Genomic DNA, 24,008 nt, shown 5'->3' with positions numbered 1-24,008 from the left:
AATGAAAAGAGAGAGAAATGACAGATAAGATGAAAAGAAGGAGGTATGGGCAACAAGAGGATAGGGAAGACCTGTTCTTATTTTAAGATTCCTCCCAGTTCCTCCAAAATCTTAAAGTATGACGCTCCTATTGCACCTAACAGTACAATCGCCAACCAATCATCTCTCCTATACCTTTTCTTCTTTTCCTCTTTCAAACACACTTGTAATCTACCTTTTCATCTTTTACTCCTTGCCCCTCACCTCCTTCTTCCCGTTGTGCCCCTGGCTCTCCTCCTCCCTCCATCAATCTCTTTTTTTCTCTCTGTCCCTCTCAAGCCTCCTTCTCTTTCTCTCTCTATCTTCCCCACCATCTCAAAATGTAGCTCTCAGGTGGCGCAAACATACTTCAGATGTATTTCCTCCCCTCCTCCTCGCTGCAGTCTTTCATTCCCACTGCCTATGTAATACGCTCTCATTTTACCCTCCACTTGTGTGTCTCCTTTACTTTACTTCTGTCCACCCCCCATCCACTCTTGTCTCTCTATGTAGCTTTGATCCCCACCTCATTCCCCCAGCTACAAACACACTCCACCTATGCACACGTATGCAAACACACATTCTGACAGATGTTTAATGCAAAGCAGTAATCAACATTACTTCCTCCCAAGTGTCCCACCTCTAAATGGAAGATAGATAGAGACGGAGTGCGGGAAAGATGAAGAGAGGGAGAAATTGATGGCAGTGCATCGACCCCTCTGTAAAACCTAGTTAACACCTCCCCCGCCTGTGAAACCTGATTAGTTGAGTGTGAGTGTGTGTTTGTGTCATCGTATGTTCATAGCACACTATGTTTAACAGGTTTTGATTCTTACATGCACAACCTCATAATTCCCCTCTGATTATAAAAAACTGTTGATGTCTTCCCATTCGCGTGCGTGTGTGTGTGTGTGTGTGTGTGCCGCACACAGGAAAGTCTCCACTGATTACATCCCTCCTAGTCAATAGTGAATAGAGCACTCAGCCTGATAAGCAATCACCTGAATCAATACTAATGTTTTTAGCGTGTGTGCATTAGTGTTTGCATGTGTGTTTGTGTGTGTGTGTGTGTGTGTGTGTGTTTGTGTGTATTTCCTTAACATGTAGCTAATCTAGGCGGAGCTCACAGAGGATAAACATTTAGCTATAGGCGCGGTAAATGCTGTCATCCCGTTTTCTCCTCTCCTGCTGTTGTCCCTTTCTTTTTCCTCCAAAGAGTCCTCTCCTAACTCCGACCTTTTCATCTTTCTCGCCTCTCACCCACCAATCGGCATTTTTTTATTTTCCTTTCTGCCTCTCATCTCCAACTCCTCTTTGGCCTTTTTTGAGACAGAGCATTAACGGCAGCCTACCCTTCAAAGAGTGATTATATAAGAGAGTCCGTGCTCTTCACATACAGAATAACATAGCCTTTAGTTTAGGCTTTGGCAGCAGTACAAATGTCAAAGTGAATAAGCCCTGCTTTTCGCACACCCACATGTAATCTCACAGAGAGAACATGTTTACATGCTTTTATGTTCAAAAAAACATTATCTTTCTCATACTGTCTGTCTAAATATACCTTTATTCATTCTCCGTCTTAAACGCTCTATTTTAGCACCTCTGTAAGACCCCCTCCTGATAGATTCTAATCTGCTCTGATTGGTCAGCTGTTCTTGGTATATCGCATTTGTGCTCTCAGTGTCTCTGCACTATCATTGCAGCTTATCAATGACTGTAACGGCACTGTAGTGAAACCTTCATCCTATATATAGCATAATTGTGACATCACAATTGTAAGGAAGTCCTGGCTGCTTGTTTTAAGTCAGTTTCTGAATACTGGCTTTTGTACATTTCTCTGTGGATTGAGCGTTTCGATACGTTCACAGTATTTATATTGCACCTCGGTTTTATAATCAAACCATGGAAATCTCACTTTTTACAATTAAAAACGGACCCTCTGTCTATGTCACCATGGAATTAGATATATTATTTACCCGGTTACTGTAATTTGTCGGTTTTGGTTGAACCATATTTCATATTCCCATTTTTGTCCTTGTGTATTTCAGGTGACGATATATAATTAGAAAACAAGCTAAGTTTATGAGTTTGACATTTCCTGACGCTTCCTGGCTGCCTGCCACATGCTGCACTTTAGCTGCACTCTCCCCTGTGCTCTGGTACCATTTCCTACTGATCATGTGTAGAGGACCTAGGTTTCTCATTTTTTGACCATACCTTCCGCTGACAATGAAGCAAGTCACCAGGAAGATGAGTAGAACGATTCCCCCGGCGATGGACACAGCCAGAATGGTGGACTGGTTAGGGTCCCCGATAGCAAAAACATCTATATAGGAGACAAAGGGAACACAGTGGATTAATAAACACAAGCATAAAGGAGGATGGAAAGAAGCTTAGGATGTTTTCTACAAGAGGAAAGTGAGGAAAGAAAAGATGAAGGGAGGCTGGGAGTAAAAAAGACAGCAAGGTGAGTGTGGCGGGGGAAAGAGGGAGAGAGAATGAAATATGATAGCATTAGAAAAGGAGATAAAAGCCAGAGGTTGAAGGAGAGGGAAAAAAGAGAGAGTAAAAGAGAGCGAGGAAGGTGGATGTAATAGTAAGTAAGGTCCTTGATGAAAAGCGCTCTCCCTCTCTGCATCGCCTATGAGAGTAGACGTGAAAGCCATTCCCATTCGGCCGTGCTGTCCAAATGGATATGTTAACATTGCACATAACAAGGCTACCGCCAAGAACTTTCTGAAAAGATGCATCGATTTTTACGCCACACCAATCGAGCCATTACTCAAAACAAATACCCCATTTATCTGGCTTAGCTAAGCATGAGCAGACACGTGTGTCTAAATGCGTGTGTGTACTCTATATAGTATGAGTGTGTGTGTGATAAAAGAGGCAAATTAATGCCCTGAGGCAGCCGCAGCTAAGCATTGATCTCCTATTACATTTACTGGCGCACACATACACAGCCATCTTTAACAATCAATAGAATTGATCTTATTTGATAACCTTGATATGATTGCTATGGGGTCAACTGAATGTGACAGATTCTGTATTTTACAGTGCAGAACTTGACCGTGAACCTGCTGTTTAAAGGCTCAGTGACAGCTATAGTTCAGTGATACCCAACCTGTGTCCTGAGCTCAGGAAAACTCTCTCCTACAGTCACATTCCTGATATTTGTCGCAATGCATGAATTGAAACCCAGCTCTGAATTACATGTATTGATTATTGTATGATTAGTAGGCTAATGTGAGCCTGTTGAATGCTACACAGATGATCTATAGTGCAGAGCTATACATTAACTGATTTATCCCCTTCTGTCTGTCTGGGAATCAATGTTCACTTTGAACAGCACATTATGGGGCTTCTAAAGCAGAAAATTCTAGAGCACACAATGAAGCGATAATGCAAGTGGATGACAGCAAACAGAGAAAAACAGGAGGGAAGGACGAGCGACAGAGATTGAAAACATCACGACAGAAACACAGCAGAGTATGCCACAGAGCTGTGTGTGAGGCCCGACCACACTGGCCTGGATCGAACCTGGCATAGATTTCTCTTTTGTTGCGTTTCTCAAAGTGTAAGTATAGAATACATATCTAAACGTAGATGTTTAGTCTCTCTGAAGCAGAAAAGAAAAAATAAACCATGCTCTTTATAGATCATTTGTGTAACAGTGTAGTTGCTGGTGTGGCGGGGGGATAAAACCTGTCTGAAAATAGGAATCAAATGCCCAGTCAAGTATAGATGTATTCATTAGGATGCTCTGTTTTCATCCTCTTTCTTTCAAATTCATGGTTGTTATTATGATATCTGCCAGGTGCAAACCTCTTCTACCCTTTTTTATTTTTCCTCCGGTCGTTATAATCCTCAGAATCCAGGAAAGCAAGTTTGTAGATTGGATAGACTAATTTTAATTATTTAAATTTCAGAGAATTCAGAGAAAAAAAACATCGGCCTACAAGAAATATCTAAAAGATTAAGTAGCAGCAGATGTGGCTCACATCTACCTAATCAACAACTGGCAATAGATGAAATATGATAGCAGAACGCAAACACAGATGAAAGAACACCAGGATCTGCTAAAGAAAATAATTAAATTGACAACAGAATATGGTGTTCTGTAAATCTAAAAGTTAACAGCTTACAGGCGCACTATGGATGCTTTTTGCTGTGTGTGTGTGTGTGTGTGTGTGTGTGTGTGTGTGTGTGTGTGTGTGTGTGCGTGCGTGCGTGCGTGTGTGTGGGGGGGGGGCATTGTAATATTCCTAGCACGCAAGCATGGCACTAAATTACTTTTTTTCCCCCTGTTAAATCATGATGAGGAAGAGGGGGCTCCACACAAAGAGTAGCCTAGGGGCCCACGACCACCATAATCCGCCCCTGCACGTACATGACATGACAACCTGTGAGACTGCCAAGTTTTTTCTGTCTGTTTTTCAGCCATTCCGATGAAAAGTGAGCCATTTTATAACCATCAGGTGGATTGATTTAAACTGCAGCAGGGTTGGCTCCTATAGTACTGTAATATGATATCATATGCCAGTACTCTTTGCTCTGCAGTTAATCTCCGTGCTTCTAGTTTACTTGCAGGATTCACCTCTAATTTCACTGTGATATTTTTTGCTGAAAACCACAGGGTAAATATTTATTATTCATCCTTGTACCTTCGTGGCTGGTTTCCAATTCGATCTCTCCACCGTAGCTCCCATAGCCCCCATCGGTTCGAGCCCTGACTCTGAACACATAGGTGGTCCCTGGCTTCAGCCCGTCGACTGTCATCATGTTGGAGCGTGTCTTCAAGACTGTATAGTTCTGCTCCCGCTGGTTCTGAAGAGGAGGAGAGAGAAAGAAAATGTAATATTAAATTCAGTGGATAATATGAAGTGTCAAAGAATAATGTCATTGTGGTTAAAAAAAAGGGGCTGATAATATAGACATACTTTGGAGGGTTGAAGGGTTATTTAAAGAGCAATGGACTGTGGTATCAAGAGAGAGAAAAAAAAACCAAGAAAGTCTGAAAATAATAGAAACCTCAAATTGTTCAATTTAAATGTCTTCAGGGGCCACATACACCTCACTAAGTTTTCATTTGTTCATCACTGGACCATTTGGTCGCATTTATCCATGAGTGTGTGTCAAGTCCCAAATCTTATCCTCTTTACACTTGGGGGCAATATGTGGTTACTCAAGTCCCGCTACACTTCATTCCTCAACTACCTTGTAAGTGTTAGTGTGTGTGTGTGTGTGCGCGCGCTTAAAAATGTGTGTAGGAAGATGAATAAGAATAAGTGTGTCTGTCAGTAAGCTGATTCCCTGCAGAGAGGCTGATACTCTACCTAATGGAAGACACTCTACAACAAGGATTAACACTATTTTACTGCTAATGCCTGCCAACACACACGCACACATGCACATACATGCGCACATGCGCACACGCGCACACACACACACACACACACACACACACACACACACACACGCACACACAGAGGCTTAATTTCATCACCTTGGCCATGTTTTCCAAGGTTTGTTAGACAGATGAGTGGTTAATTGGCTTGGTGTGAGCAGTAGGGGAGAGGATGAGAGAGAGAGAGAGAGAGAGAGAGAGAGAGAGAGAGAGAGAGAGAGAGAGAGAGAGAGAGAGAGAGAGAGAGAGAGAGAGAGAGAGAGAGAGAGAGAGAGAGAGAGAGAGAGAGAGAGAGAGAGAGAGAGAGAGAGAGAGAGAGAGAGAGAGAGAGAGAGAGAGAGAGAGAGAGAGAGAGAGAGAGAGAGAGAGAGATGTTTGTGATGAACAAGTCATTACAGACATGCCTGAAGGCTAAACCCATATCCTGCAACCTAGACCACATGTAGATGTAGAGAACCAGAGGAGGGGAGAAGAACATGTTGCGTTAAACCCGATGAAGGGTTGTTCCAGAGATTTTGAATTGCACTTGAGAGACACTACTCTCAAATTATCTGAATGCGAAATATGTAGGTAGAGCCAGCAGATGGTTAAAGACTGGAAAACAGGGAAAAACAGCTAGCCTTGCTCTGTTCAAAGTTATTGTGACAAAGATCACCTGTGTTATGTCCTTTGTTAAACCATCCAGGACCAAGTGTTCCTTACTCATTCACGTGAATGGGAAGCATGGCCAAACCTGTGACTGGAACTGTATAATGTCCTAATTTGTGAGTGATTTGCTTGTGATAAGAGATGCTGGCAGGGGGATTTTTCACCTTTTCAGCAGCTAGCAGTCGCTTTATAGTTACAGCAAAGAGAGGAGCAAGAAAATGAGTACCTCCCAAAATAAAAACATTTTTGAAGCAGGTTTTCAGACATAAAAAGAAAACAGATTTTCATATGTTAAATTGGTGGAATGTCTCTTTTAAAAAAATGAGCATGTGTGCATTTCTCTCACCTTTTCATAGTAGATGACCTCATACTCCACTATTGCTCCGTTGGGTCTCTCTGGACCCTGCCAGGCCAAAGTCACACTGTCCTTGCTCCGTCTCTCCTTCAACACTACGCTCACTGGAGAAAACAAAGAACAAGAGAGAGCATGAGCAACAAAGAGGAGGTAGAGTTAAACAAGATGAGATAAAAAGCATGAAAAGAGGCAGAGAGTTCAGATGGATCCCGACTGTGCTATAATGAGAAGGCCTATATTTGAAATGCTTGTCATGTCATTTTGCTAATGAGAGAGAGCTTACAAGATGTTTTATACACGTGTGATTAAAGCATTCTACGATGTGTGTATGTGTGACATGCACGCGTATGGTGTGTGATCTGCTCGTGTTATTAATGTGGAAAATTTAAACCCCGCGATCCAGACTCCCTACATTGGGGCACAGGCTTGTGTGGGTTGTGGGTGTGTTTTTGCTTGTGTATAAATGTGTGTGTGTGTGGCATACTGTAGTATGAGAGTTGATATAGGGATCTTAATGAGGTTAACAACCTCCTACACTCTTTCACCTTCCCCCTTTTTCCTGTTATCACACACACGTCCATAGTACGAGGCCTAGTAGTCATCGCCACCCTGTCACACACGCTTCTCGCACCAATTTCCCACAGTCCCACACTGCGGAAGATGATTAAATATGTGAAGACAGAGCTGCAGAGGTTACATTGATGCAGCACAGCAGTGATTTTACAGTTATCACATAAAGACTGATACTATTTGTGAAGACACTGCCATCAGGAGAAAAAATGTTCTCTTTGATTCATTGTACAAATTCTGAGTTCAGGCTGATGAATACATTCTCCCCCAGATGATTTTACTCTCTTATTGGCTTTTCTTAAGTGGATATCATTGAAGTTAGGCAGAATATTTTCTTCTCAAGTTTTACTACAATTACAATCTGAAAACATGCTGCCACAGAGAAATTATACTGTGAGAGAGCTGTCTGTGTAATTACGGGTGTTTTGACATTCACAGGGAAACTTTTTAACATTTAAATTGCTCTCACCTGTCTGTGATGTAGTGACATTGATGACTACCGTTCCTCTGAGGGTGGGACTTAAATCTGACACTCCATTCTGGCTCTCAACAGTGAAGCTGTAGTTAGAGTCTGGCTGCAGGTCTGTGACCAGCATGGTGGCAGATGAGAGACCAAACTGTCTGGGAACAAAATGGACGCTGCTACCACATGGTGTGCACTTCCTGCCCTCGCCGGAGCACTTTCTGCAGTGGAGGCTGTAGGTGATGTCTCCTCGGCCTCCCGTGTCTCTGGGTGGTGACCACTCCAAGGTGACGCAGGTCTCGTTCACCGTGGATATGGGGTTCTCTGGAGCAGATGGAGGACCTGAGGGGAGATAAAGACTGTCGGTTTGTAAAATGTATTTTTTTTTCCCTCGCCTTATTGTAGAGAGAGTAGAGTGACTGGAAGTGAAAGAGTGCTCCAGTGATGAAGCAGAGCACTCCTTTACCATTGTCAGATTCACAATGGACAGCTTAGATTCAGCAGAACCAGATAAATCGTCCGTGCTATCCCAGCATTCACAACCTTAACGAGTCATTATTTTGTTTCCCAAATGTACATTCTCTCAACGTGCATTGTCCACATGTTCATTACCAAACGTATTGCGGTTTCTGTTAAAAGCAGAATTTACATTGATTATATTAAAAATTAATTAACTGTCTCCAGCCAGAGGGTGGACACTAAGCACTCTATTAATGAATAGCTGTGGAATGGGCAGGGATTAAAAGACCTTGGCTGATTATTAATGGGACGGTATTAGAATATATTACACTTCCGAAGTTTAAATCCATCTTTAAAGAGAATTCACATGATGTTAAATAGATGGTGCTCGGCCGCAGGGAGGGTTTTACTATGTGAAGTTAACTGATACTCTTTAGGGCTGCACTGCAGACAATTGATAGTGAGTGGACAATGATCTATAGAAAGTGCCCGGAGTCATTTTCTCATGAGTCAGGTATATTTTATGATTTAGAGCGGTTAATATTACTTTGAACTTCAGCTGAAATGATTAGTGTATCACAGAGTCAGAGTCCAAAAAGTGCGTCAGTAATAATTCTCAAAGAAGCAGAGACACACACTTTATTAAGGCCTTTAAGTGAAGTGTGTTCATGTCAACTTGCAGTTGAGCATACTGAGGTTTTAACATACACAATGCAATGTTTATCAAATTATTAAACGTCAAAGTTTTATAGATGTGTCTGCATGTTTTTGTTATTTTATTGAGCAAACTCCCAATGAAAGATGCCAGACAAAGGAAATTTACAGCCCCTGTTCATAAGCATGCCTGTGTGTTTTGTGTATACAGTACATGGTGCTCCAAATTCTGAGATTATTACAAATCTGAGTTCAAATTCAAATAAATTCTGTTTAGGGATGCAAGGGTGCCTTCTTTTTCTCCAATTCGTAGCCTAATCCCTGGGAGCAAAGGGAGCCAAAGTGTTGAGGATTAATGCAAGCAAAGTTAGGAAATTCTTTTTGCTTGTGTGTATGATTTTTTTGCAAAATGACATTGTTCACTGACTTGTCAAAAACATTACCTGAATTATTTCTTCTTCTTCTTTTTAAGAGAGGACCAGCTTGCGTGCAGCTGCAACTTTATTTCTAAGTAAAATTAATGTTTAACAATTGGATGCCAGTCAACACATATTTTGAACGTAAATTGGCACTTGCTCATTTAAAATTCCCAGTCTATCTACCATTTCACAAACATCAATCCAAATTACAAATCCAAATTAATTTGGCTCTGCTTGGATGGCGCTCATACGCAACTCACTTTCCCGCTGGCTCAGTATATCATACTACTGTTTTTTTGTTTTTTTGTGGAGCCCTCTGCATTGGCAACCTCTCTGTGTCAACCTAGTGGTCCCTCTTTCGAATGAATGAAGGGGCTGTATTTTTTCATGCACCGTTATTGTCTATGTGAACATGGCCTTACTGTGAAGCAGATACAGTAAGTGCTGGCTTTGTCCCCAAAGTCAGCGACCAACATGTTACTCCTTATTCAATAATTAATCTACATTTGCTTTCTCATTGGTAGATCGGTTTGAAATAGTGTCAGAAAGGACAATTTGAACCAACCACAAACCTCCTCATAAAGGTAAGCCTTTATTGTGTCATTCCTGTTATGTTAGAACCACTCTTATGGAAACCACTGATTATGGCCTGACATCTCATCAGGCTCTGGCCGAGTGGTGAGCCCCAGGGGGCCACCAGCAGAGCCTGGGACTTTCCTGATTAGCCTGCCCGGTGTTGAGCCTCTCTGAAGTGCAGGAGTGGTGGGGGGATGCTGGGCGTGGGGGATGGATGGAGGCCATGCTGTGGATAATTGAGGCTGTCGGTCATAAATCTCCCAAAAGGGTGTAGTGACTGATCCTGCTAATTCTGTCTTTTTTTCCCTCCATCCCTCCACTTGCCTGAGCCACACTTAACCGTCCATCATCTCTTCTACTGATCGGCCTTTTATGACATTTAAATTACACGCCTGTGGTAGTCCACTATTTCCCCCGCTGTTCTATTCTTTGCCTGTGTCTTAAGTGTCATTTTCCACATCCCTCCCTGACTAATTCTTTTACCTTTGCTCATTTTTCCCCCCCTTCTTCATCCTTTCCAGTCCGCTCTTCACCAGCTTGTGTGTGCATGTGTGCCCATACATATTTGAACAAACCGTTTCTCATTTTCAGCTGATAACACCAACCATTACACATCTAACCTGCTACAACGATTAATGAGTGTAATCTACCATAACCTGATAATGGCTTTGGGTATCTGTGTGTGTGTGTGTGTGTGTGTGTGTGTGTGTGTGTGTGTGTGTGTGTTCCTCCATATATCTTGAGGTCCGGCCCCACCATGTCACTGTCCTTTCCCACCCTCCACATCTCTCCATCTAGCTCAATTCATCTCTTTCTGTCCCTCTCTTTTGCTCAGTCTTCCCTCATCCTCACTATTCTCCTCCGTCCCTGTTCATGATGATGTGGTCCAATCCCCTTGGTTCTGCGTTTGTGTGCTTGAGAGGCAGACAATGAGAACATCATCAGATTTCTATCAGAGTATCACCCATACCAATGTTCTTATCTAAGATATCTGTGGACCGTAACCACACAGTACACACACACATGGATGTGTGTTTTATGTATGTATCTCTAGTGTTGTGTAAACCACCAGCAGCTGAGGAGGAGGAAAATGCACAGAGGGATTATAGATTTAAATAGAAAGCAGCCATGCAATGCACATTCTTACAGGAGTACATTGCAAACTAATTAAATGTAATGAAATCCAATCATTGACACTTAAAGCCTTTTTTCTGACGTAAAAATGTTCCCAGCTACATGCAAATATTTGACTACAGTGAAAGTGACTGTAGTGACACTAAGTATGAAATTAGCTTCCAACTGTATGAATGTGCTTGTAGCAAGTTACATGTGCAGGTGTTTGAGTTTTTGCCAGTGTTTGTATTACTTACGTGTGCAGGCCATGGAGCGTGGGTCGGTCTCAGCGCGGTAGAAACCTTTCTCGCAAACACACTCGATGGCTTGTTCCTGCGAGGACGTGCTGTGGGGAGGACATTTTGTGCAGTAGGCATCTGTGGCTGAAGCTTTGTAGGTACCAGGTCTGCAAGCTAGAGTCGGAAAACAGATACACTTAGGGTTAGAGTCTGTGCTGTTTTGAGCCTTTGAGACTTTTTTTTTCTTCTTTGAAGTAATAATTTTGTAGATCAATTCTGTCAGTCACCATAACATCACACTTGCCAAAAATCATTTCTGAGCTCTTAGGACACACCAACAACTAAAAACTAATCATGAAGCAACAAATACACACATTCAGACGATCAAAGAGGTTTAAAACAAACCTCCGGGGTAGCCCAACTTAATTGGAAGAAGGCTAATGGTGAAATTATTTCCCAAACTGCACGTTTTAAACATGGTAGATGCTAGATTGCACCCGCTGGATGTGTCGACGTCAACATGGGCACGCTGCGCAGCTGTCAAGACTTTTGCTTCAACATGACTCAACAGACGGTTATTAAAGGATTCTTAACCAAAATCTACACAACTGGACACGTTCCAGCTGGAATGTGACCCAAAATTGGGCACTGGTGTTGTTAATTTCTCCCCAATTTCAGATCATTTCCTGCTGGAACATGTTCAACTGTGTAGTTTTTGGTGAAGAAGAAATCTAATCATTGATGTATTTACAACCTGTGCCAATGTTTTTTGCCCTGTCTGACTTTGTTGTAGTAATGTCACCACTCTGTTCAGATCTTATTTTAGTGAGTACAATGTTATCACAACTGATACCAAAGCTACAAGAATAAAACAAAGTTGTACAGTAGTAGAGCATAAGGGAAAACAGATACTCTAAGCAGTAGAAAATATATGAGGAGTATAGGTCATACGATGTGCCATGCAGCACCCTCGGCAAAGAAAAAGCAAGCAAAGTTTGATTTAATATGTTGTGACATTAGGTCTACGTGAGATCCTTTTACAACAGGCTGGAGGCCTGTATTACCACAGCACCATACAGTACAATAACACAGTGCAACAGCAGATCAACTGTCATTCCTGTTATATAAGCTTTAGATCTTCTGGCAACCGGGGGAACAAAAATACAAAGCTGCAGTCAATAGCACTAGTCACAATAACATAATATGACTATTGCTACGGCTGTTACAGTGGCTGCATATTAGTCATTATGTGGAGTCATAAAACTGGGGAGGGAAAACCCTGTTTGGGCTCAACATGAGCAGTCTGCCGAAATAGATTGGGGACTTGAATGATTTCCCTTTTGCAACCTCGGCAGTAAAATGAAATTCCTGACTTTCCCTTTGGTAATCTGAATATAGATTACGCATGTATTTATTTATACATTCATAGACCTGGTATTCCCATCCTCGCAAAGCCTTTTCCGCCGTGGTGGTAAATAGTATTACGGTGTACAAAACTCCATTCAAGGAAAATGGGGGCGTTTCAAACGCAATTTGATAGATGCCTTGTGTGTATGCATACATGTACGTGTGTGTGTGTGTGTATAGGTTGGATCAATGATGCAATAGAATCCGTCAGGTGCTGATTGCATGTTCGTGTGCTGAGCGCTCATGTGCGAGAAGGTGTTAAGTATGCGGCGATTGTGTGTGTGTGATCGTGTGTTGGCTTGCCGATTGCTTGTGCTAGCGCTGAAGGTCACGGATTTAATCAAGCTACACGTCACTTGTCCCAGAAAGGCTGTAAATTATCTCCCACACACACACACACACACATACTGTATGCTGCTTACTGTTCAACGGTGTGATTACCCTGCTGGGTAGAGGTATGGAAAAGTATTGTGTTTTCTCACTGTGGAGGTAAGTTCTTCCACCTGGACACTGTGCTCGCTCGCTCAGTATTTTTAGGCAAATCATTCATCATAGGGGAGCAAAGTCCACTAGCACAATCCCCAAAAGACCTGAGAGAACACTGGAGAAGGTGTGTGTATGTGTGTGTGTGTGTGTGTGTGTGTGTGTGTGTGTGTGTGTGTGTGTGTGTGTGTGTGTGTGTGTGTGTGTGTGTGTGTGTGTGTGTGTGTGTGTGTGTGTGTGTGTATGTGTGTGTGTGTGTGTGTGTGTGTGTGTGAGTGTGTGTGTGTGTGTGTGTTTAGGTGTAAAAGAGAGAGAGAGAAATAAAGAAGAGAAAGTAAAGGAAAGGAAAGCAAGTGATAATTCTCAAAGGGTTTCTGCTCTCTTTCCTCCTTCCCGTCAGCTTCAAAGGTAATGGGTGCCTATGTGCTGTGCAGTGCTTGTGATGGTGTGTGTGTGTGTGTTCCTGTTGTCTGGGCTGTAGGGGCATGGTGGAAAAGCAGCTTTTCTCTGGGGACGTTTCATCCGGAGAGTCCTGGCTCCGAGCGCTGGCCAGCCACAGAGGCACAAAAGGACCCTAGTGCTAGAGGACAGACAGGGCACCCTGTGCCAGGCTTGGCCTCCGAACAACTGCCTGATCAAAAACTTTCTGCAAGAATGGCGGCTTGGCTGCTTCGAGTAGAGCTTCCTTCTCTGCTTTTCCACCTTGTTCTCACTCACTCTCGTCTCTCACGTTTTTTCTTTCTCTTTCCCCTCTCTCCTACTTGTCTTGCCTCCTTTTCCTCAAGCTACTCCCTGTGTGTGCCCCATGGGAAATGTGTTACTTGACTTGGTTCCCTTATGATTAATGATTTACTATAGATATGAAAAAGGGACGGGGAGGCTGAAGCAGGGAGACAGTGACCACATAAACATGCACACATACACGAAGCAGACACAAAAATGCAAAATAGTTTCGTTACAAAAACTATGTCATAGAACTTTGAGCTAACCCCAAATGCACCATCTTCTAAGTGACAGTTGACAATGCTGTACACAGTATATTGTGTGTGTGTGTGTGTGTGTGCATGCGTGTGTGTGCGTGCGTGCGTGTGTGTATGTTTCTTCTGAAGACAAAGAGTGGCCTCAGATCCAGTGTCATATTAAATATTCATCCGGTCACCAGAGAGACTTAGTGTATTTATGCCAATCGATAGCTTTTAGATTTGATATAGTACTGCTACTCAAGACACACCCTCAGTCATCACGCACTGATTGAGAAGGGAACAGCCCAACTGTTTCCTTTGGGAAAACACTGTCAGTATGAGCGGACTGAGTTCTGTTCTAGTCTTTATAGGGCTGCAAATGCTGATTATATTCTTTAATCAATTACAAAATGTCAAAAAATAGTTAAATAAGCCTATTACAGCATCCCAAACCACAGGGGTGTTTTAAAAAAGCTGCACTCATCAATATATTGTATTCATAATGGATTCAATAACCGCGTGTAATGTAAATTTTTACATGACTGTGCAGTTTCCTTGAGCTCTACAGAACATTTTTAGCATTTTGGTTTATGACTCACAACCTTACTGTTTTGGTTCACTTTCACCACACATCCATCATGCTTCCAGCCACAGTTGCTTTCAGCTAAAAAGTTCTTATGAAACTGACTGAAGCTTTAGCTGCTTCATCAGCTTCTGAACATAGTGGAGCATTTAGCAGCTAAACAGACAAATATTCGCCTCAGGAGTCAGAGCGGGGCAAACCAGAGGTCAAAGGAAAGTAAATTTGTCTTGCATTCGTCAGCTGACTAGATTCACCAGCGGCCTTCACGTGGATGAAAAGAAAAGAAAAATCTTTCAATGCTGCTTTTGTTTGATTTATTTGACCAACAATGCAACTGGTCTTATTGAGAATCACACAGACCAAAGAAAAGGGTTGTGTAATTTATTCAGTTAACGTTAAATGTAAATAGTTAGGGCCACACACATGCACGCACGCACACACACACACACACACACACACACACACACACACACACACACACACACACACACACACACACACACACACACACACACACACACACACACACACACACACACACACACACACACACACACACACACACAGAAAGACAAACCTGATAAAAAGTTATTTCAATCTAAATACATTCAACCAGAAGAAAAGATGAGCAAATTCCCATCAGCTGCACTTTCCTGAAACAATCACCTCTTCTGCCTGGCTGGGAGCTGTCTTCTCCGCTCCACTCGCCCTTTCAAATGTTCTTGCTATAGTTTAACTGTTAATTGCTCTGTTCTTTTGCTTTCTGTTGCACTTGGGTCAAGTCAAACATTGTCTCCCAGTTGGCTTTACCCTAAAGGGCAGACAGAGGAGAAACCCGGGTGGTATGGTGACCGCGTGTGCAGGTGTGTGTTCTTTCGAGAGGGATTCATACTCTGTGGTTCATCTCCCGTGGGCCAGTGTTAAGCTTGCTGGCCCACAGGAGATGAGCTCCATAATTGTCACCATGGCAACAGGCTTTCAAGATGGAACCCTTCTAGTACCTCTCGAGTGCCACAGCTCCTGGAGTTCAGAGCAGACTGTGTGTGTGTGTGTGGGAGTGTGTGTGTGTGTGTGTGTGTGTGTGTGTGTGTGTGTGTGTGTGTGTGTGTGTGTGTGTGTGTGTATGTGTGTGTGTGTGTGCAGGCTACCTAGGTGTTAGTTGAGGCCATCTACTTAAAAATTGATACATCATGCGTCAGTGGAGAAATCTGACGAGATTGCCTCTGATGTCCTTTACGGCCACCGGGGTCGCATCTGTATGTATGTGTGTGTTTGTTTGTGTTTGTTTGTGTGTGTGTGTGTGTGTGTGTCTGTGTGTGTGTGTGTGTGTGTGTGTGTGTGTGTGTGTGTGTGTGTGTGTGTGTGTGTGTGTGTGTGTGTGTGTGTGTGTGTGTGTGTGTGTGTATGTGTGTGTTTGTTTGTGTGTGTGTGTGTGTGTGTGTGTGTGTGTGTGTGTGTGTGTGTGTGTGTGTGTGTGTGTGTGTGTGTGTGTGTGTGTGTGTGCGTGTGCGTGTGCGTGTGCGTGTGCGTGCGCGTGCGTGTGCGTGTGCGTGTGCGTGTGCGTGTGTGTTGTAATGAAGCAGTTTATGTGTAATAGAGATGTCAGCACCAGAGTAGCACCCTCTGCTGTGAACCTTTAATCCCTAATCGGAGTTCATAACAGCCTTTAACAGCAAGATATAATAATGTTCACCAAAACTACTAATCCTGGGAATCACACACACACTCACACACACACACACACACACAAACACACGATTCCTGAGCGAGCTTGTTGTCCCGCTTTGACATTACATCTGGTCGCTTGATGTTTCTTTCCAGTCTTAAGAATTATCATCATCATATCTACTTATTTAACCTTAATTACCTGATATTGTTTGCTCTGTGTGAACATAACAACTGCATTACAACCTGTATGTTTTGTTTTTGTTGTGGGGCAGTTTTCTCCACACAAAAATGTTGTAAAATCATTGAGATACTCTCGAGTATGTTTTTTATTATAGTGAAGTTTAATATTCTGGTGATGTGACAACCATAATACTGTTTACATCTGCTTAAGTGCAGTATTTAAAAATAAAAAAAGACTTTACACAAAAAGGTGTCATATTTCAATTATAATTAAGTGTTTGTTCAACAAAAAAAACAACTGCTACTTTTTCAATAATTTGTATTTCTTTGTAATAAATTTTTTTCCTGCATAAAGTACTTGTTGTTTGCTGTGAGATGGTCCGGCCGCGCGTGCATGTTACTGCATGTGGCTGTGAAAAAACATCTGTATTGGATGAGAGCCGTGCAGAGGCAATCCAAGGAAAGCACCTTTGAGTACATTTTCTATTGATTATACTAACATACTGTCATATAACACTTTCAATACAGGACTTTTACTTGTAATAGAGTATTTTCACAATGTGGTAATAGATTAGTAATTTTACTTAAATGGGGCAATGTCTTGAAAACTATGATGTTCTCCTAAAGCAAATATTGTTCTGTAACAGCAATTACTTTCGCCTACAAGGCATTTATCATTGAAAGACGAGGCAAGATCACATGGTTGCAGAGCAGATGAGATACAAACTATATGCCTCTATGATTGACACCTCAGGACAGACCCTTACTGTGTTTACAGCATCTTATGACTCTTCTAACCATACACACATACACACACACACACACCCACACACACACACACACACACACACACACACACACACACACGGTCAGACCGGATATGAAACGGTTTGTGATGTCCAGTACATGAAGCACATGAGTACACTTAGGCTTCTTTCTGATCTACTCCCTGTCCTCTGGATACCAGCCAATTACTGAGAGCAGCCGAGGGGAACTACGGGATGAAGCTCTCCTTCTTCCTTCTTTCTGTCCATCACTGTCTTTCTCTGTTTCTCTTTCTGTTTTTCTCTCCCTCCATCTAGTATCACCCTGGTTGCCCTCCTGTCTGTCTATTTCTATTTTTCTGTCTCTGTCCTCTCTGTCTTTCTTGCTCCCTTTCTGGACATCTCTACATTATTCGCTCTATTTGTGTGTGTGTGTGTGTGTGTGTATATATGTGTGTGTGTGTTTGTGCGCAAGAGTGTGAGTCTGCCTTTGTATGTGTGTTTTATTTCCCAGTGGGCTGTCTGTCATACGTTGACCCTGACCTTCTCCAGAGCTCCTGCACAAATATTTACTCTCTCACTGACAGGCGCACACACACACACACACACACACACTCACACACACACACACACACACACACACACACACACACACACGCCACATGCACGCAGGCACCCACACACACTCAAAACCCTCCAAAAAAAAAAAATCACGAGGAAAGCGAGCAAGCTCAATTTCAGTGCAATTAAAGCAAACACACATCCACACACACACTTTTCTAGGGGTAACCCAAGCTGATGGCTCACTAATCTTGAGCCGGGGTGATTATCCTGCAGTGTAAAAACAGATTAAATAGATACCAGGTGCATGTGTGTTTCTATGTGAATGGGGTCATGGGTGAGGGACGGAGAGACAGAGAGAGAGAGGAGAAAAAGAGGAAGAGAGAGAGCATGACAGGTCTATAGAAGGAGTCTGTTGGGAGCTTGGTTCACAGTCTGAATAACTTAACTTCTGTCTATCTGTTTTGCTATCAATATAAAAGGCCAGAGGAACACCAACATTCACCTGTTCCTTTAAAACATAGCCAGGCAGACGAGTAAACACACAAAAACGCCACAAACACAACATTTAAGTATACATATATACATTTAAACCTTCACTATAAACACACACATTCTCTCTCCCCAGACACATGCGTAGCATCTTCCATAAAACCAAACCCACAGAGCTTTAACACACTATAAACTCACATCTCATCATACCACATATACACACACACACACACACACACACCACGGAAGTAAACGTGCCCGCATCGGCCGGCCCCGTGACCGGCTGAGTGTGTGCAGAGCGAGCTATGCACCTCCTTTCCCCGCGTTATTTTCAGTTCATCACGTTCAATAATTCATTCTCTCAGGCGGGGGAGGAAAGGAGAGCCCCGTGCCTTTTACTGTGCGTCACTCACACACACCCACACAAGTGGTAGGCCATATTATAGCCGTCTTTAATCTGTTGGTGCGCGCTGGTCAGCTTCGTCAGCCAAATTCACAGCTAATTGACAATAGCAGGAAAATCTGCACTCGTATGTTTTATTCCCATTCGCAGGGGAAGATGCGAACACTCATAGTCACAAACACAAAACAGGAAAGAAAGCGCTTTAGATTGCTGCCTCGCTAGTTTGTAAGTGTAAGTGTGCTCACATTTCTGAGTATACATGTGGGTTTGTGTCATAGATTACAATTTACATGTTTTGGGTTTTAAAACACAGGACAAGATACAGTCTTTATCCCCTCATGATGCAGAAGTTCTTTACCTGAACATTTAATGTTCAGCCCTGTGTATCTTGTGAAATACTTCCCTTGATCCTGTGATGCAAGTGTGACAAAGTTTTTGAAATTAATGTGACTTATGTTACTGACTTATCTTGTATGTCTCCCAGATAAACGTAGACTATGTTTTGCATAAAAAGCAAACTGCCCTGAGCTCTGGGTCTCTTTCTAGCAGCCTGTGTTTGTGTGCGTCAGAGCACAGGCCTTTACTGCTCTGAGAATAAAACCAGGGAGAAAAACCAAAACTTTGGTTTGGTTTCTAATCTTTGTTGAAGGACTTTTTCCATTACAGTGTCATCTTCCACCTCTCAGAATACCTTGTTATGAATGAATGAATGAATTTCGTTATTAAATAAATAAATAAAGTCAAGGGTGTCATAGAAAAGAGTCCCCTCTTGGGTAAATTGCTGCCACGTGTCCCTTTTGTGTTCTCCTTAATAAAATCTGCTGAGTTCAGGACCGCAAGAGCTGTTAATCTGACAAATAAATATCGACAAAACCATCAGGTCTATAGGCAGATCTGGTTTGTGAAGCAGCCTTGAAAGGTAAGGACACTCACAGACTGTGTTTCTGAATACAGACTATGAGCATTTCTTTGTGGATTGAGCACTTCGATCATTTCTAGAGCTGCAGCTAACGATTGTGTTTGTTACTGATTAGTTGTTTGGTCCATAACATGTCAGAAAATGGTGAAAAATGTTTATCAGTGTTTCTCGAAGCCAAATACGACATCCTCAAATGTCCTGTTTTGTCCATAAATCAAATACAGGTGTATTCAGTTTACTGTTTAAAAAAAAAAAAAAACGAAAATATTCACATTTAGGAATCAGAGAATTTGCACATTCTTTCTGAACAAATGACTCAAAATCATGAATCAATTTTCAAAATAGTTGACATCCTATCAATTAACTGTATTGTTGCAGCTCTAATACTTTTTCGCAGTTTTAGATGTAACTGACAGAAGAAACTATCCTTTTGTTATCCACTAATAATGCATTATAACATATTGCACGTACAGTACATGGGTAGAATTTGCAAAAAATAATATTTTAGAATCAAGTCTGCCCCTGTGGAATGCCCTCAGACTATCAACACAACTGCATTACATGTAGGCATATTGGCTCCATTGAAAGTATGCTGATTAGCTATTTGCAGTTCTTGTTTACAAATCCTTACCAGTAAACATATCTAGTTTACAGCTTCCTCTATAAGATGTCAGTTTAAGCCTGCAGCCACCTGTATTATTGCAGCAGCTGGTCTAATTGGTATATATTTAAAAATTAAACATAATCTGTCACGTCTCTCATCAGGTCCTGTGTAACCATTCTTTGTTCTCGCCGACACTGGAGCTGAAAAGTCTGTTTGAATTTTCTGAATGGTTCCTCTTGGCTGTAGAACAATAGTGCAGCTGTACTGCATTCGAAAGCATCAACAAATTGGACTTCGACCGCTGCTACATCTGTACGTCGTGTTTGGAGCTGAGCAATAATGCCTGTGCAACGGTGGACCAATCAGCGTGACAGGCTGATCATACATCTGGAAGCCATCCATAAACTAGAAAGAGAGAGAGGGAGGGTATAAGGGGAAGGGGTCAATGGCTGTCTTCCTGTTCCTGTGTTTCCTATTCGGCAGACCTGCTGGCTGCCTGCAGGCCTTCTCTGCTTTCTCCCGCACACACATGCACCTTTCTCAAAACCTTCAGATCAGAGAAATCTCAACACTGATTCCACACTATAAAAATGTGAAAATTATGAACTTTCCCATGAGTGCACACATGTTTATCCCTGACTGAAAATCAACCGCTTATGGAACACAACCAATTAATGGCAACTGTACCCAAAGGAGACGCGCTCACTCCGCTCTACACCTCTCTACACCTCTCTTCTCTCTCTCTGCCTCGGTCTGCAGGGAATAGTGCTTTATAAGGACATGAGGAGTTGAAACATGCGTTAACAGTTTCTCAGTCCTTGGCCTGCTTTTCCCTTCTTTTCTCCAAGGGTTTGTTCACACAGCTCAACCCACTGCACCAGACTCGGCTGAGCTAAACAAGGTCCCGTCTCCCATAAGCCACCTCGATGTCCTCGGGTTTTCGTTGTGGCTAACACTTCAGCGGCGTAAACACGTCTTGGTGCTAAGGCAACTCAGCTTACGTCTGGCGAATGATAGACCATGGCGAAAGAGGAGCTGTGCTGGAAGGAACTGTGTGAATAGACATTATCTGGGTCAGAGCTGTGTGGGTATGTAGACAAGGACTATGGTGTGTAGAGGATATAGCGAGCGCCTAAGCATTTGTGATTTTGTGTGTCATTTATTCAAACACAAAAGAGATGAGAGTGAGGGAAAGGGATGGAGTTTAGGAGGGACATGTGAGAGAAAGGAGATAAAGGCGTAATGAAGTAAAAAAGGGGTGTCATCCAAATAAATGAAAAAGGGAAGTCAGATGGACAATTTGAGTAGCAGAAAGACACACATGTCAACGGCACAGGTAGAAGGACAGATGACTGGCCTTTACTTGGCCCATATATCCATTTGTCCTTTAAGAACATCTGGCTAGTAATAAAAGCCTGTTGTCTGACACTTCAACAGCTTAATGCCTGCAGCAGGGTACATACACACACGTGTATACGCACATTCATTACGTATACTTTTTACACACAAACAATCTCTTGACTTGCTGTCTAAATCCTTCCTGCCCGCTCCCTGCCTACCCACACCTTCTTGCTTTCAAGCTCCTTGAGCCGCCACCAAGACAAGACTAAAGAAGTGTGAATGTGTGTGTGTGTGTGTGTGTGTGTGTGTGTGTGTGTGTGTGTGTGTGTGTGTGTGTGTGTGTGTGTTAACATACTACATGCACAAGGGAGCGTTTGACCTTCAAAAGTCTGTATGTGATCAACATAAAAATGCTCGCTTTACCAACTGCCTCAACTGTCAACATCACACACACACTTACACTTCTGCCGTATGGATAGAGATCAAGCTTTGTGTTGGAGAGGCAATAAAGAAAGGCAGGTTCCCTACTGAGCTTTCGACACACACACACACACACAAACACACTCACACACACACGCACACACCCTCTGTTAGTGATCTCTTTCACAGGTGCGAAGATTAGCCTTTTTACATCTGTTCCCTGCTTGAACCTTTCATTATGAACATAGGCTGCAATCCTCTTATGAGATATAAAATGTTTAAGGTCTATTGTGTGTGTGTGTGTGTGTGTGTGTGTGTGTGTGTGTGTGTGGGGGGGGGGGGTTCATGGTCATAGTCTTTCTTTCATTATATGCACCATTATATGTATATGAGTGCATGCCTTGATGGAGCCCTTACAGCACATGTATCATATAACTTTCACTTATCTGTACAGACTGGAAGTTGTCTAGCAGAGAACAAGCGAAAACTGTAAACCCTCTCCTGCTGCGCGCTATGGACAGAGCCAGGTCTAATCTACTGAACGGCTGAGCAGCAGGCCTTTGATCGTTGCTTGTCACTGGGCAGACAAAAAGTCGAATTACCCTCCACAGGTTGAGCAAAATTTTCTAAAAATATCAAAGCACCGCTTTTATATATTTTTTCTCTTGAAAATGACATTGAACAGGACTTAGTTATCCCTCCCAAAAGTTGTGATCTCATAGTTGTGGTCAAATGGGATTTAGAGTGTGTAAGGAGCTATAGAAGTGTGATGTTGTCCTTGTTTTTAAGGTTCATGGTAGCTGCCTCTTGGCACGCACCGTCGGAGCTCATTAACTATTTCAGAAAATCCCAACTCACCAATCAAATGGTACTATCTGTTATGGGCTGGGGCGTAACCGATGACAACAGTGCTACACCGTCAAAGTCGTCACCTTGATTGGTCTGTCGTGTTGCTATCCATTTGCGTGCAGTAGTATTTTGAAATGCATGCGTAAGGGACCATCCCTTAAGTTGGGATGGTCTATTGTTTGTTGCCAGACCCTACTTCTGGATAGATGTGGGTCTGGATTTCCAAGCTAGGTTAATAACAAAAATGGCTCTACTGAAGCACAGTTGTCTAAAACTTGAACTGTTCCTTTAACACACAAACATGAGATTGATATCTATCTTTTCTAACTCTCAGAAAGAGCAAGAAATGGGATTGCATTTCTTAAAAATTAGCAGTCCAGAAACCCATTGTTTCTGCATTCACAGTTGAACAGATATACTGTAGTTGACAGGATAATTCACACCAGGTCGGACATATATTGGACTTGTTCCTCAGTTATTTTTCACTTTGGTTTCAGTCTAGTTTGAGAAGTGAATAGAACAGCAGGATAGCTAAGTGGAATCAGTATGACAAGTGTGGTGTGACTTTGAAAAGTCTTGCTTCATGTTGGCAGCATCAAACAGACAAATGAATCAGAGAAGGGAAGAAGGAGATCATTAGACAGGTATAGCCAACGGACAGACACGTCTCATGCTGACCTATATTACCAGTGCTTTTCCCTGCTGAGAAAGAGAGAGAGGAGAGGAGAGCAAGAGAACTTGTGTCGAGGTGACAGGTGTCTGTCCTCCTCCACTCCGTCTCCTCCATCTCTTAGGCATCTGAGGCAGTAATTGGTGCTGTCAGACACACAGAGAAGGACAGGACACACACAAACACACATCTAGTCACAGCTACACACACATACACACTCCTGCCCTTCAGCTTGTACCTCTAGGGCTTAAGGCAGGAGAGAGGAATTCACTGCATTCCGTACCAACTGTGAGACAGAGAGACAACAGGAGAGGGCAAGGGAGTACCAGGTGAAAATGGAAGGAGGTCGAGAAAACAGTGGCAGACAGAAAGAGAGAGGGAAACAAAAGGGGAATGTACAAGAGACAAAGACACAGAGAGTAAGGAAAGCAAGAGAGCGGGCAAGGCGACGGGGCTTCGGCTGCACTGACAGAAGCCTCCGCATGGGGTAGAGAGAGATGGAGGAGAACTGACAAGGGTGAGCAAATGTATGTGGCAGAGTTAGAGAGAGAGAGAGAGATTATGTAATTTCAGTGGTGACAAAGCAGATGAGTATGATTTTGTGTGATTGAGCAGCAGAGCTACAGCCACCGGAGCACCAGTGTGTTCAGTTCACACCACAGTACACAGAAAACCAGAAGGTGAATGAAAACAACACAATGTTTAACATTAAAGAGCAATAATTGTGATATTCTATAGTTTCCTTACTGTCAACAAATCCCATAAAAAGACCAAAAACCAA

General features: G+C 42.6%; 1 protein-coding gene across 1 annotated transcript in view; it reads right to left on the bottom strand.

Annotated features, from left to right (window-relative positions):
- The window catches only part of LOC310957642 (ephrin type-A receptor 3-like), a gene marked incomplete at both ends in the record, with an annotated part of 78,039 nt that overhangs the window by 25,659 nt on the left and 28,372 nt on the right, over positions 1 to 24,008 (bottom strand). The window contains 5 exons of the mRNA XM_083928297.1: positions 2,236 to 2,344; positions 4,683 to 4,845; positions 6,420 to 6,532; positions 7,468 to 7,803; positions 10,940 to 11,095. Of these exons, the coding sequence (XP_083784423.1) occupies positions 2,236 to 2,344; positions 4,683 to 4,845; positions 6,420 to 6,532; positions 7,468 to 7,803; positions 10,940 to 11,095 (877 nt within the window). The remainder of the gene's footprint in view (positions 1 to 2,235; positions 2,345 to 4,682; positions 4,846 to 6,419; positions 6,533 to 7,467; positions 7,804 to 10,939; positions 11,096 to 24,008) is intronic.

This window comes from Echiichthys vipera (assembly GCF_963691815.1).
Source record: "Echiichthys vipera genome assembly, chromosome: 15".
Lineage (NCBI taxonomy): Eukaryota > Metazoa > Chordata > Actinopteri > Perciformes > Trachinidae > Echiichthys > Echiichthys vipera.
Note: the sequence above shows the minus strand (reverse complement) of the source record. Positions and strands in the feature narration are given on the sequence as shown.